The sequence below is a fragment of the Prionailurus viverrinus genome, chromosome C2 (assembly GCF_022837055.1).
Source record: "Prionailurus viverrinus isolate Anna chromosome C2, UM_Priviv_1.0, whole genome shotgun sequence".
In the NCBI taxonomy this organism is placed as follows: domain Eukaryota; kingdom Metazoa; phylum Chordata; class Mammalia; order Carnivora; family Felidae; genus Prionailurus; species Prionailurus viverrinus.
Window position 1 is genome coordinate 154479513 of NC_062569.1, and position 15883 is coordinate 154495395.

Here is a 15883-nt window from a genome sequence, read left to right on the forward strand (position 1 = left end):
ATGTGTTTTTTTTGTTTTTTGGGTTTGTTGTTGTTTGTTTTTTGTTTTTTGTTTTTTGTTTTTTTTGAGGAGCTGATTTGACAAGCACCTCTTACGTTTATTCGAGCCTGGTACAGGACGACTCCCGCCGAATTGTTGGCAGTGCAGCGGTAGACTCCCCCATCCCGGACCTGAGAGCTGGAGATGTTCAGGTAGCTGACCACGTTTCCCTCCGACGTGATCATCTGGCTGATGCGGTGACTGCCACCCTTGAGGATTGGGTCGTCGTCCAGGGTCCATGTGATGGTGGGCAACGGAGTTCCCTTGACATTGCACATGAGGGAGACTGGTTCTGCTGGACTCACCACTTTTTCACTAAAGGCAGAAATAATTTTGGGAGTTCCGTCTGCAGGAAGACAAAGGATGGAAGGAAGTGGCACATACAAATAATTAAACGACCTCCAAGTACATTTGTGTAATGGTTAGGAGATAGACATGCTGGTCATTGAACACTACAGGCAAGTCTGGTTTTATGGCTAGAGCTAAATTCCAAGCAGAGCAAGATTTCATTTTCAAAATAGGCAAACAGTGTTAGCAACCTTTAATAAATTACTTCTATATATTTCCTGACTGTCCTAAGAAGAACAATCATGAAACCCAGATGCTCAAGTTACACAACGTCAGCTCCCAAGAAGTCCACAATCTAGAACTGTTAGGTCCCTATTACATGTTATAAACACAGAGGAAACCCACCCCTCCAAATGGTCACTTTAGCCTTCCACTTCTGAGATAATTAGGGCTTATGGCCCAGGGACTTGTTCAGAGGAGTAAAGGAAAGACTGACAGACGGATAGGTTCACCTTATTTATTTTCTCATAAAAAATCATCCTTTATAGTTTTAATGATAAGTGGGAAGTCCATGTAAATGTCATGGAAACTCTGAGAGTGGGATCAAAGCCAAATAAACTTTGAGTCTTCCAGTGTGTAATAAATATCTCTGTAAGTATCTTAAGTTGGTGGCTGTACAAATTTTTTTTTTTTATTAATTTTTTTCAACGTTTTTTATTTATTTTTGGGACAGAGAGAGACAGAGCATGAACAGGGGAGGGGCAGAGAGAGAGGGAGACACAGAATCGGAAACAGGCTCCAGGCTCTGAGCCATCAGCCCAGAGCCCGACGCGGGGCTCGAACTCCCGGACCGCGAGATCATGACCTGGCTGAAGTCGGACGCTTAACCGACTGAGCCACCCAGGCGCCCCGGTGGCTGTACAAATTTATCATCCAACATGGGACCGTTTTGAGAACAAAACAGATACCAGAAGTAATTATGCCAGGGAGGCAGGCACAGCCTCAGACTGTCCCAGGCAAAGTAAGATCTAGGTCTTAGGGAGTTTTCCACAGGAATTTCCAATATTTTCAACAAAGACAAAATTTTCATACTCCATTGTCTTTCCATCATATATATGTATATATATATATTTACACACACACACACACACACACACACATTCACTGCTGACAAATTGGAAAGCAAACAAATGGAGGAAACACACCTGAAGCTAGCTCACAATTCCATCACAGAAAGATAACTGTTAACACTTACAAGTACCCCTGAAGAGTTTCTCTTTCTGCCCTCCCCCCCTCCCCGCCCCACCCACTCCTCCTCTCTGGAAACCGGGAAGCCTATTTCTGTGGCCAGAGGGACCAGCCATGTAGGGTTCTCCTGATGGGGGTGCCTTGCTGAGCCCTCTACCATCTTTCCTCTTGCAAATTCCTGAATGTCAATTTCATTCCAACTCCTGGGTGACTGGAGAAGGCCCTTGAGTATGTTTTTTCCCCACATGCAACCACAGTGGAGTATTGCAGTGTTCTTGAATTGCAAGCATCTTGCTTTAGTATCAAAGATGAAAAAAAGGGCTTCATAGTACTAAAGTAAAGAACCTGTGTTTTTACCCTTAGGACACCACACACTCTGCTTCATCATGCTCTGCCTTTATTTACGGAGAAGTGAGACGTCACCATGATTGTTATTCTTTGTACGTAATCGGCTGTCGATGCTGAGGAATGTTATTTTATTTAATCTTACAATTCAACTTTTTTTTTGAATGTGCAGAGCTGTATGTTTCTTTGCACTGATTTTTACACTATGCACTGAAAATGTGTCTTTTTAAAAAATCTGTTTTGTAACTGTTTTCTTCAGTTACACCTTTTTTTTCTGTAAATATAGTTTACACACAGTGACACATACAGATTAAGTGTACAAGCACAATGTTTTGTTAAATATGTACACTGTGTAACCACCCAAATGACTGCAACATAAAGCGTTTCAGGACCCCACGACTTGCCCAGGGTTCCTTTCAACCAATCCCCTCTCACCAGAGGGAATCACTGTCCTGATTTCTTTTAATGTGACTTTGTTTGCCTCTTCTTGAACTTCAAATCCATATAATCCTAGAGTGTGGGTTCTCTATCCTGCAAACATTCTACTATTACCATAGGACAGGCAGCGAAATTAAGAAATGAAACTTTGGAAGTGTTCTATCACCTAACACGCAGTCCATATGGAAAGTCTGTCTGCTGACCAACAATGTCCCTCCCAGCTCTCTCTCCCAGCCCAACCAGTACCACACATCCCATTTATCTGTCAGGCTTCCTTAGCATGCATCCTTCAATCTGGATCATTCTTTGGTCTCTTCTGTATTTTTTGGCTTTAACATTTTGAAGAATTACTCCATAGCCAGTTGTTCACACTGGGTTTTTTCTGTTTTGTCATGATTAGATGCAGGTTGTGCATTTTTGGCAAGGGTATCATGGAAATAATGTTGTCTTTATGTGCTTATTGGCCATTTGTGTATCTCCTTTTGTGAAATATCTACTCAAATCTTTTGTCTGTTGTTATGTTAGACTACGTTTTATTGATTTGTAGGAGTTCTTTATGTATGTTGAAAACAAATATTTATCATGTATCTTATAATGGTCAAATATACTTGTCAGATATATTAGTTACATAAAATGTGTGCCAGACATTTTATATATATATATATATATATATATATATATATATATACACATACATATATATATTATAGATGTGTTTTTGCATATGTAAAATGTTTTCTTTCAGTTTGTAGTTGCCTTTTATTTTCTTAATGGTGTATTTGACTTTTACTGCTTTCTTTATCCTAAGAAAGCTTTGCCTACCATTCAGACGATGAATAATTCTTCTATGTTTCCTTTTAGAGACTTCATAGTTTGGGATTTTATATCCCAGTCTATATTTTAGAGCAAATTAAATCTGTGTAAGGTATAAGGTGTGAGATAGGGATTGATATTCATTTTGTTGTTGTTGTTGTTGTTACATTCATTGTGTAGTACTGTTTGTCAAAAAGACTTTCCTTTACCTTTGGAATATTGTGGACTCTCTTGCAAATTAATTTATCATATATGTGTGTGGGCATATTCTAGACCATCCAGTATGTTCTATTGAGTTATGTATCTGTGTTGTTTAATGTAGCTAGTATGAGTCCTCCAACTTTATTCTTTTTTTTTTAACGTTTTATTTATTTTTGAGGTAGGGAGAGACAGAGCATGAACAGGGGAGGGTCAGAGAGAGGGAGACACAGAATCTGAAACAGGCTCCAGGCTCTGAGCTGTCAGCACAGAGCCCGATGCGGGGCTTGAACTCACGGACCGCGAGATCATGACCTGAGCGAAGTCGGCCGCTTAACCGACTGAGCCACCCAGGTGCCCCAAACTTTATTCTTTTTTAAAGATTGCACAATTCTCAGTCCTTTAACTTTCTCATGCATGTATTTTAAATCAACTTAGACTATAGGACTTCATTTTTCTTTATTTTTTAAGTGCTTATGTATTTATTTTGAGAGAGGAAGAAAGCAAGAGACAGAGGCGGGGGTCAGACAGAGAGGGAGAGAGAGAATCCCAAGCAGGCTTCATGCTCAGTGCAGAGCTCAACATGGGGCTCAAGCTCACGACTGCAAGATCATGCCTTGAGCCGATACACTTAACCAACTGAGCCACCTAGGTGTCCCCGGGCTTTCACTTTTCTACGCTGTTGGGATTTTTATTAGGATTACACTGATTATCTTACAGAGGACTGCGACCTCTGTAAAGTAAAATATTTAGCTTTTTAGTCCTTAAATATGGTATACTTTCCAGTTTTTTAGGTCAGCACAATTCTATATTAGCAATGTATAGTTGTATAGTTTCACATGTTGAAATCTTTCGCATCTGTTGTTAAATTTATTCCCAAGTATCTTTTGTGTTATCCTAATATAAATGGAAATTTTAAAATATTATTTTCCAATTGTTGGTTTCTACTATATAAACACAAAAAAATGGTGCTTTTATATCTTGAGTTTCTAAACTTATCTGGGAATTGTTTTATAGATTACTTGGAATTTTCTATGTAAACAACAAGGTCTGTGATTAAAGACAGTTGAGACTTTTCCTTTCCAAATTTTATGCAATTTACTTATTATTCATGCCTACCTAGGACTTCTGGAACAGTGTTGAATAGAAGAGGTATTTGTGAACATCCTCAGTCCCAATGTTAAAGGAAAAATATTTAGTCCTCAACCATTAAGTATGAATAAATAAATCATTTAAGTAAATAAATTCATAAATACCATTAGGTCAAAGAAGTTCCTTACATTTCTAGTTTCCTGAGAATTTTTTATTCTGAATGGATGTTGAATCCTGTCAAATGGTGTTTTCTGAATATACTGAAGTCATCAATTGGTTTTTCTCCTATATTCTATTAACATGATGCCTTATACATACATAAATTTTGATTTTATGTTTTGCCAATCGTACGTTTATGGGATAAATTCGAACTCAGTTTTATATTGATATAGATACAGATATACATATTTGTGTGTGTATATATACATGTATATACACACACACTACATATATATATATATACACACACATATTTATGTAGAGGTACATACACATAAATATTCATATGTCTAATATATGTGTGTGTGCATCTATATAATTTTGATTTCACGTACTAAAAGTAAAAATTACGTTACTTCATGTGAAATGTAAAAACCCTAGCACAAATAATTTCATTTATATTCTGTGCTTTGTGTTATTACATCTATTTATACCTAAACTCTATAAAACTGTTATAATTTTATAATTTGTCAATTATTATTTAAAGACATTAAAAGAGAAAAAAAATTCTGAATGCTTACTAACATATTTCCTGCCTTTTCTAATGGGCTTTATGCCTATAGATCTGAATTTCCATTTTAGGTCATTTCCTTTTTGCCTTCAGTGACTTCATGTGTCAAAACTTCTGCTATCACATTCTTCCAGCTTTGGTTTATTGAAAATATCTACTTTCCCTGTTTTTTAAAGACTATTCTTCACAGATATAGGAACCTAGGTCAACAGGGATTTTTTTTTTATCCTTGTCAACATTTCAAAGATGTTGTTGCACTGTCTTCTGTCCACCAAAATATCTGATGAGAAGTCATCCATCATTTGTACTGATATCTCCCTTTACTTAAGATTTCTCCTCTCTCAGGGGCGCCTGGGTGGCTCAGTCAGTTGAGCGTCCGACTTCAGCTCAGGTCATGATCTCTCAGTCTGTGAGTTCAAGCCCCACGTCGGGTTCTGTGCAGACAGCTCGGAGCCTGGAGCCTGCTTCAGATTCTGTGTCTCCCTCTCTCTCTCTGTCCCTCCCCTGTTCATGCTCTGTCTCTGTCACTCTCAAAAATGAATAAATGTTTAAAAAAATTAAAAAAAGAAAAGAGTTCTCCTCTCTCAGATTTATAAGATTTTTTTATTTATCTTTGGTTTTCAGCAACAGGACTCTTTATAATGTGTCTGCATGTGATTATATTTATACTTGAGATTTACTGATTTTTGGCTCTGTAACTTTAATACCAAAATTGGGAAAACTGTCACCATTATTTCTTCAAATATTTTTTTCTTCCCCAGTCTCAATCTTCTGTTTTTCTGGACTTCTAATTATATGGAGATCAGACCATCTAATGAATGTCCCATGTCATTGAGACGCTGCTCACTTCCTTTGCAGATTTCTTTCTCTCTGTGCTTCAAACAGGATAATGTATTCTAATTTATCTTCAAATTCACTGATCCTTTCTTCCTTCTCCAATCTTCCATTAAAGCCAATACACTGAATTTTTATATTTCTACTGGTTCCTTTTTATAGTTTTCATTTTCTCTTCTGGTCTTCCCCAGATAATTATTCATTACGCCCATATTTTCCTTATTGAACATATTTTATTTATTTGTTTGTTTATTTAAGATGTTTACTTATTTTGAGAGAAAGAGAGGAGACAGAATGAGTGGGGGAGTGGGGGAGAGGGGCAGAGGGAAAGACAGAATCCCAAGCAGGCTCCATGCTGTTAGCACAGAGCTGAACACAGGACTCAGTCCCAGGAACAGTGAGATCATGGCCTGAGCTGAAATCAAGAGTTGGACGCTTAACCGACTGAGCCACCCAGGTGACCCTAAGGTATTGACCATATTTTAAATAGAAGTCTTTAAGTCTTTGTCTAACATTCATCTGGGTTCTCTCAAGGTCTATTTCTACTACCTACTTTCTCTTTGTTGTATGTCTAGTTATTTTTATTTTTAATTTTTACTGGGATTATCTTCCGCATTTTCCAGTCCGGGTGTCAAGTAAGTTTTTCAGGGAAGTTTACCTTTAGATTTTAGGACTCCCCACTGCTCGGAATTTAAGGAATTCCCTCTTTACTGGAATTTCAACTTATCTTCCTCAACGGCAGGTGATTTGACATTGCAGACTTTTGTCCTTCTGTATGTCAATCCCATAGAACTATAGCTTTCTGCTTTTCTTCTAGTATTCGAGGTTTCCCCTCCTACCTCACAAAGCCTGGGGACTGTCCTCAGGGGAAAAGTGGTATCAGTGCACATATCACCTAACCCTTTCCTCTTCTTTCATGGGTCAAATCCTTTCCACCCGCTCTTGCGTGTTTCTCCAGTGTCTACATACAGTTTTGCTTTTCCCCAAGTTCATAATTTTGATCTGCTTCCAGGTTAATCTGATACATGCTATTCTATCGTTTTCTGAAGTGGGACCTGTTCTTATTCTTTTTTCTTATTCCATTCTCCAGTTACTCTGGTTTGATCTTGAATCTCTAATTATCAGATCTCAGTTTCTTCAGACTTCCAGTTTCTTTCAAAACTCCCAGTTTCTTTGGCCTCCTAGAAAATACTCCCAGATTCTGCGTTTGTATCAGTGGTCAGTCTCAGCTCACAGGATTGTGAGTTTTTATAATTTACATTAACCTAAAGCTACTTCAATGGGAATAATAGGAGGTTATAGCCAAGGATACTAGTTAGAGTCCATTTTAAGGCAGCTACTAGATATGTATTTATAACTACACTTCTGCTCTCTTTTGCTACATTCGTACTGTCATCTCTCAGAAGAGAAAAAATAAAGTGAAGCTTCTTGTCCTGAATGGAAACTGACACGCGACAAATAAATCCATGAGAATGCTCGCTATGCTCCTCTGTCCCGCCTTTTTTTTTTTTTTTTTTTTATTCAAGTGACAGCCTTTTTTGGAGATGAAAGCAGACATTATTTTCCCAGTGAGACCTGAGTGTCTTTGAAATCTTTCTTGCTGTCACTCTCTGATAACCTGAAATCTTTCGACATCATTACGGATTATCAATATGCTCTTTAGGTTTTCTTAGTCACACGAGATAGTTGCCAAGGTAACTAGGCCTAGACAGGTACTCTGTCCCTCTTCTACAAAGAATCTAAAAATAGTGGCTATGTAAGGACTATAGTGCATCAGCAGCACCAAACTGGCTCTGTACAAATTGATTACTTTCTGAACTTAATTATTATGGGGAACACGGTGTCAGGCATTTAATACGAGTCCCAAGCCTTCTGGTAATTTCGCCTCTGCTTTAAAAAAAAAAAAAAACCGTTTGCAAGAAAATGCCCGAATCAAAATAAGAATCTCATTGCTAAGCCCGCTTCTTCTTAAAAATAAGCTAAGGTTAAAAAAACAATAACAGAAATATCCCCTAAGAGCAGCATCAAGGCATATTTTAAACTAATGTTTGTACGTAAATATTTTTTCTCTTTAGACTATATGAAAGTCACGTCATTATTTTAATCAATTGACATCAAATGAATTTGAAATTATATGTAAAGACAGAATTTCCAATAAGACACACACACATACACAGACAAAAGCTTGTTCAATTATCCGGTGACAAATGTATGTCTCACTTGAATGTTACCTTGATAGCTTTTTTTCCCTGGCTGATTGATAACCTTGAAGATGTAAGCAGGACAGTAAGAAAAGAAAACAACACACCTGAAACCTACTATAATAACCCGAGGTCATTCCTCACAAATTCTGTTCACCTAAATTGGTGAATATCTGGACCCGATCAGTGACAACTGTGCAAACCAGACGCCATTTTTTTTCTTTCCACCAAGTACGATACTGAAATTGTGCCCTACACTTTGCCCGTAAAATTGTATTTCTCAGCTGGGGGCTGTTATTTCCTTATCTCTCCCCACCCCCAACCCTGGGATATTTGGCAATGTCTGGAGGTATTTTCGGTTGTCACAACTTGGATGCTGCTAGCATCTAGCGGGCAGAGGCCAGAGATGCTGGTAACCACCCTATAGCATCAAATGGCTCTTCCAACAAAGCATCATCGAGAAACTCCAGTCTGGGCTAACACACTGTCAACCAAACTGTATGTTCCACGTTTCTGAGGTCTGTAACTTGACAAGTAACTAAACACATGAGTGGGCGACATTTATGTTACTTAACTTTATGTGAAGTTACTTTTATGACTTCTACCATTTATAACTTTCACCAACACTTGGTCTCTTATTAGCCCGGCGTATCCTGAGAAACCAGGGCCGAGTTATTAGCTAGCCAGACAGACAGAAATCCTAACACTGGGAGTTATCAGTACTGCTTCATCATTCTTCTGAGTGCTCTGCGTTTGGGTTCTTTTGCAGCTGAACCCTATAACAAGGCCCACTGACCTTCAAGGACCACCTGCACATAGTCTTGAGCGGACAGCTTATCCTTGCGCACAAAGCACTGGTATGCGCCCCCGTCACTTTTGACCATGTGATCCATTATAAGGTTTTCGTGGTTGATCCCTGTGATCCTCACATTTTTTCCAGGGTTGAGGATTTCACCGTTTCGGTACCAGGAGAGTTCCTGGTCCTCACTGCCTGTCACGCTGCAGGACAAGGAAACCTGGCTACCCACGCTGCTTTTAACTTTCCTGGGGCTGATGGTAGCTTTCAGTGGCTCTGGAAATTTTGGTGAGAGAAAAAAAAGAAGGTAAGAACATCACATACATAGACATCATTTCAACAACATCCTGAGCTTCTGACAAGGCAAATGCATCATTGTAAGCAATGCTACACAGTTCTTATGTTCTGGATTATTCCATAGTGCGCCATTTTGTTCAGGAGCACCCTCTTTACTCTTTGTTTTTTTTTTTTCTGGTCTTGTTTCTCTGTGTGGCAAACAGACCAACATTTGGTCAAACTGCTTTCTCACTGGGTAAGTGTGGGGATTCACCCACTGACAATAAGAAATGCCAAGTTCTGGCCACCAATAAGGACACAGGTATTGGAACATTTAAATCCTATTTGCCTTGTCCCATGGTAGCACTGACGGGTTTCTCTGGACCATTCTCACACAGTCATAACACCTGCTCATACCCCCTTTGTGGCTCAACCAGGGCCCATAACACACAGCTGTAAGAAAATGGGTTGATATTAGACTTTGTGACCAATGAAACAAAAACACACCCAATCTTGTGTAGCAAGTTCATTCACTGAACATCTAATAGAAGCCAAAAGTAGGGTTAATGCTACAGGTAAGACAGAGATGAATTATATTCATGGTGTACCTGGCATGCGCCATAAAATTATTACACTTCTTTTGCACATTACATAAGTCAGTCTTCCCACAGTCCTGCATGTTTTGCCTTATCATATCCATTTTACAGAAGAAGAAGTGGTTGTTCAGAGAGATTAATTAACTGAACCAAATCCACTCAAGCGGTAAATAGCTAAAACCATTTTTTACCCCAATTATTCCTGACACCTCCTGTCACCACACCACGAAGTCTCTGGTTCCAAGGAGTTCGGTCTTTTGGCAGATGAGACAAATACAAGAGTTAATATAGTAGCCAAGAAGTGATATAGGGTCCATCAGAGACATATACCATGTGGAAGGGGATTGGTAGAGAGATCAGGAAATTCCTTAGATATCAATGATGAATAGAGCTGAGGCCAGCTGGAAAGAAAGGGCATTTTGTGAATTAGGGCATGAAGCATAGTCGTTGTCACAAGGAGAGCGTGCCTGTTCACTTTGGACACGACACAGAATCTCTGTAGGAAAATTATGGGAGAAAAATTCCAATGGCAATCTGGAACAAGATTTCAAAAGGCTTCACGATCTTGGAATTAAGTCAGAGGGGACTAAAGGAAGCATTCAAGAATTTTTTGCAAGTGAGTTTATAGTCAAACACATTTTTAGGAGAATTGATTGATCATACTGTATTGCACAAACTGGAGTGGGGAAATTGGTCAGTAAGGGGGCACAGCAAATGTCTAGTTGAGATGCAGTTAAGTCTCAATCTAGGACAGGAGGGGCGTGGGGAGGGTGGCTAAGAAGCACCATGAGCTACAATCTATAGGACTTGGCAGGACTTGGACTCAGAAAGGAAAGGCTTAAGGAGGATCCAGGATTTTAAAGCCTGCATTTAGGGGGCTCGGGAGTGGGGAAGACATCTCAAATAAGAAGAGCCATTGACCAGGTAGAGATGGTGGAGAGTTTGTTTTGCGATGCTGCTGTGTTGAAATGCCAGTGGCACATCTGATCTAAAATTGGGAGACATGCTGTCTAACACTCAGGAAGGAAGCCAGGCTAAGGCTGCAGATCCAGGCTTGTTCTCAGAGGGGAGGAATCTAGAGCCCTATGAATAAAGAGAGCACCAGAGGAGAAGAGACGGGAGAAGAGAGGGCTTTGGATTTAGAATCCAAGAGAATGCTTTCGGTCTAGAGAAGAAAGACAGAAGTCATGAAGTCAGAGGGAGTTGGGGAACATTTGAGGGGCACTTCAGGACTTGTCCAGATGTGGCAAAAGAGTACAAGGGTGAAAACAAAGTACAGTCAGAATTAACACTTTTCCACAAATAACTTCTAAAGTGTAGATTTTGATGAGAAAGCAATAAATTAAACACTGAGAGCTCAGCCTGAGATGGTTGGGACAGGGGGTGTCATTGGGGAGGGCGCTGCACTGGGGTTAGAAAGACAGAAAGTTTAGACCTTCAAGTATTTGAAAACCCTCTTCCATGTGGAGGGAGGAGTGTGACATGTGGTCAGGATAGGGATGGCTTTATACATAGAATAGGAAGAATTTAAATGTAACGGGAGTTGGTCAATTTTCTTTCAAGCAAAAGTATGGGCAATATCACCAGACAGGCTTACGTACAATGATTTTGACAATACCCTAAAATGTAAACTTATTCAGCAGGAAATGGGGAGCCATGAAAGGTGTTTTAACACAGAGGAGGTTTTGAACCTGTGGGGACACTTCTTCCTTGACTTTCCAGTACTGCATCATTGCATCTGGAAGTTTCTTCAGCTTCAGAAATAGAGCTGTGCGGAACTTATCTTCCATTTCTTCTGAAGCCCAGCCTAAACACCTTTTCATGATATTCTCAGGACTCACCCTGGGCAGCTGGTTCCAAGCAGTCACTGGGATATTTAACATATTCTGTTGGGGTGGTATTGTGCTAGAACAGTCCACACCCAGAGTGACACTGGAACAGGCAGTTGCATTAATAGGCATGGGGTTGGAAAAATCCAGGTCAAGAGAATGCCTCCCTTTCAATGCCAACTCTTATGACTTAGCTTGATCAGTCAGTTCATCAGATAAAAAAAATATTTTATCGTATGTAATATATAAAATCATACACTATGAAAAGAATGTTCTAGTGGCATCTCAGAGCCACTTGCTTTGACCAAAGCCCTGCCGCTCAATTGTGGTCATGTGACTCGCATTGATCTGGTTTCTGCATGAGTAAAATGGAGGGTGTTTGACTAGATTAGAGTGCTCCTCACTGTGGTCACACCCCTCCTTCCTCTGGGGTCTGCCTTCAGCATCCTTCTCAAGACAGTCACGACAAACCAATTAGAGATGAAATACACCCACCATATTTGAATTAAATGATATGTAATAATGCGTCTAAGTCCAATATTTTGATAATTTAGAGCTCCATGTTTCTGTGGATAATAGCCCCATTCAGGAACATAAAGTAGCATCTGAAAGCCAGCCAAGGACACCCAGTGTGATCGGACTACCATCCCTTACAGGGACATCACAAGCCCGCCCCTCTTCCTCCGTCAGTGTTCAGACAGGCTGGCCATCGTTAATTCAACAACTAGGCAATGGGATCTCAGATACATAGTCTGTGGCCTGATGGGAAGCTTGGAGGTTCAGATAAACCTGAATTCCCATCCTAAATCCAAACACCCCAGCTGTGTAATCTTGAGCAATCTGTCTGAGCATTCATTTCCTCATCTGCAAAATGGGGTAATATTGGTCTCAGCAGGACTGTTGTGAGGATTAATGGAAGGCTATAGCAAGAGCCTGGAAGTCATCTTGTATCAAGAGCTCCATCAATGGCAGCCAACATCACTGTTCCAAGCTACCGTCCAACTTACGTTTCACGTACAGGCGGCCTATCACCTTAGCAGTTCCGTATCTGTTGGAAACTTCACACACATAGCTGCCTGAGTCTGAAGGACGAGTGTTCTCAATGAGCAGCCCTGTCACGGTCTTCTGAAACCTTCCAGAAAGTTCCAGGGGCATGTTGTCCTTCAGCCAGCGGTAATCTGGCTCAGGATGCCCAAGCGCTTTGCAAGGCAACTCCACACGCTGCCCTGCCATGGCTTTGCGCTGATCAAACCCATCCAGTATGGACGGGGCTGAGTTCGCTGGGTCTGAGGAAGAAAGAAAAACTCTTATTAGACACGGTGAATGAGTTGAAGTGGCCATTTAGAATCAGAGGACCTCATGTATAAGTTAAATTCTATACGTCATACTAACTATTGACGACAGATCTTCAAGTTTCTATTAAAGAACAGAAAGAAAAGCCCTATTCATATACATTTCTTCCGCTCAAAATCTTCAGAAGGTGGCAGCAGAAAGGGTTCTACTTTTCATTTCCCACTAAATAATGAAGAACTTTAGAATCAGCAAGCTTCCACCGGAATTGTCGGCCCAGGACAGAAATTGGATTGTTCTATAACCAGACGATGTCAGACTTCTCCTTTCCAAAGAACAACAGTAGCAGAAATAGTCGTTTGACATTATGACAGTGTCTAATTCACCCGTTCTCCCAAATGATGTTTAGCTGGTTTTATAAACTCTTGAGCCCAATGAGGAAAGGGACCAAATACTCTCAAGAAGTGGGTCAGTGGAAACCACCCAGCTCAATGTCTAAGCTTGCTTTGAGGAATTGATATTCTCAAGGAATATTATTAAGAGTGTGAAAATAGAGATCCCCTTTTGGGTGCCCAAAATAAAAGTCTCCTTGCTCTTTTATTCTTCCTGTTCTGAACTTGCACTGGACCACACACATGGGTGGTCACACTGGTCTCCGTAAGGATAAAGAACAGACATGGGCTCCTGGTTCCTGAAATCTTATCTTCGCCTTAGTTAGAAAAGCACTATGCCTATTTCAATGTACCTGCAGTAACCCCCAAAGCAAAGGGCTGGATACCCTCTATTGTATCCAAGAACCATGTGGAATGTCCTCTTGAAGGTGCTGTGATTCCACAGCCACCAGGGATGACCAATAGACCATGGGAAAATGGCAGACCCACTGAGCTGAAGCTGCTTCCCTTATAATCATCAGAGATGAAATCCGTGACAAACCCGCTGCTCTTCTCACCTCCCTGGAGCTTTATAAGAACAACGTGAATGTTCTCATGGGATACAATGAGGGAACCTAATGATCTCGTAAAGGATATGTGACCGACCGAGTTTCCAGGACTCTTCCGTGGTTCACCCACCGTAACTGAAAAATTCCATAGCCCGTAATTACTTACACTCACATTTCCTACACTGTTTGGGTATGGGCTCCAGAGGGATTATAGACCTAAGAGGCCCACAACAGCAAGGAGCCCTTGCCAGCAGAGGCCTTATTGCTTCAATACCCTCCTGATGGAAGTTACAGACAGATTTGGAAGAGTGTTGAAGAGCAAGTTACTTTCTTACGGACTACAGAGTTATAAAATCTGTTGCTCTGCTTAGAGTGGGATGTAGTGTTGGTGCTGGAGAAGGTGACACAAAGAAGGTGTCACTCCTTTGGTAGGAGGGGTTAGAAGTTTTTCCACAGGAGAAGCTCACAACCCAGGAAACAAGAGGTGTCACTTCTTTTCCTTTCTTTCTTTCCTTTTTATTTTCTTTTTTACATTTTTTAATGTTTATTTATTTTTGAGAGACAGAGTGTGAGTGGGGAAGGAGCAGAGAGAGAGAGAGAGAGAGAGAGGGAGACACAGAATCCAAAGCAGGCTCCAGGCTCTGAGCTGTCAGCACAGAGCCTCACGTGGGGCTTGAACTCACAAGCTGTGAGATCATGACCTGAGCCGAAGTTGGAGGCTAACCGACTGAGCCACCCAGGCGCCCCAAAAGCTGCCACTTCTAACACTAGTCACAAAAAAGCAATACCCAATTATTTCACTTAAATTTTATAATTCTGAAACTAATCATTGATAGAAATTTTAAGATAGCATTGTATAATTCTAATGACTTTTTTAAAAGAAGGGATGGGAAAATTGGATATCCATTTCAAAAAGAAGAATTTAGAAGTCTTACCTCACAACACCTACAAAAATTAACTCAAAGTGGGTGAAAGATCTAAACGTTTGAGCTAAAACAAATCTTCATGACCTTGGGTCTGGCAGAGTTCTCAGATACAACACCAAAACACCAGGGGCAAAAAAAAAAAATCAATATATTAAACATCATGAAAATTAAAATATTTTATATTTTCCAAGATACCATCAAGAAAACAATAAGGAGCAACCTATTAGAAGAACATGTTTGCAAGTAGTATTTCTGATTAAGGACTTATCTCCAAAAAATATAAAGAACCCTGACATCTCTATGATAAGAAGAAACAACTCACTCAAAAAATGGGCAAAAGATTTGAATAGATAAATCACCAAAGGCGACACACAAATGACTAATAAGCACATGGAAAGATGCTCCGTAACATTAGCCACTGGGGTAATACACATTAGAATTATATTAAAAAAAAAAAACTACAGTGTTTCTACTGCTTCATACCCACTAGGATGGCTCTAATAAAAAACCACAAACAAGAACAAGGGCTCAAGTGGAAGTAGAGAAAACACTAGAATCCTCAGGCAGGATTCATAATAGCCAATAAGTGGAAACAACCCAAATGGCCATCAGTGAAGGGATAAATGAGATGTGTATATACATACAATGGACTATTACTTAGCCATAAAAAAGAGTGACCTACGGATACATCTTACAACACGGATGGACCTTAAAAGATCATGCTACGTGAATGAAGCCTGATATAAAGCCACAATTGTAAGATACAATTTATATGAAATATACAGAAAACACAAACCTGTAGAGACAGGCAGTAGATTACTGGTTGCCCGGAGCTGGAGATGGGAATTAGAATTGACTTCAAATGGGCCCCAGGGATTTTTCTGGGTGGCGGAAATGTTCTAAAATTGGATGACATCCATGGTTGCACAGCTTTCTGTACTTACTAAAATCACTGAATTGTATAGTTAATGTGGGTGAAGTTTAGGGATGGTAAATTAAATCTC

General features: G+C 40.0%; 1 protein-coding gene across 1 annotated transcript in view; it reads right to left on the reverse strand.

Annotated features, from left to right (window-relative positions):
- Window positions 1-15883, reverse strand: part of DSCAM (DS cell adhesion molecule) — a 632639-nt gene that overhangs the window by 291213 nt on the left and 325543 nt on the right. The window contains exons 5-7 of the mRNA XM_047874074.1: window positions 12731-13009; window positions 9023-9298; window positions 89-385 (exon numbers count right to left, since the gene is read on the reverse strand). Of these exons, the coding sequence (XP_047730030.1) occupies window positions 89-385; window positions 9023-9298; window positions 12731-13009 (852 nt within the window). The remainder of the gene's footprint in view (window positions 1-88; window positions 386-9022; window positions 9299-12730; window positions 13010-15883) is intronic.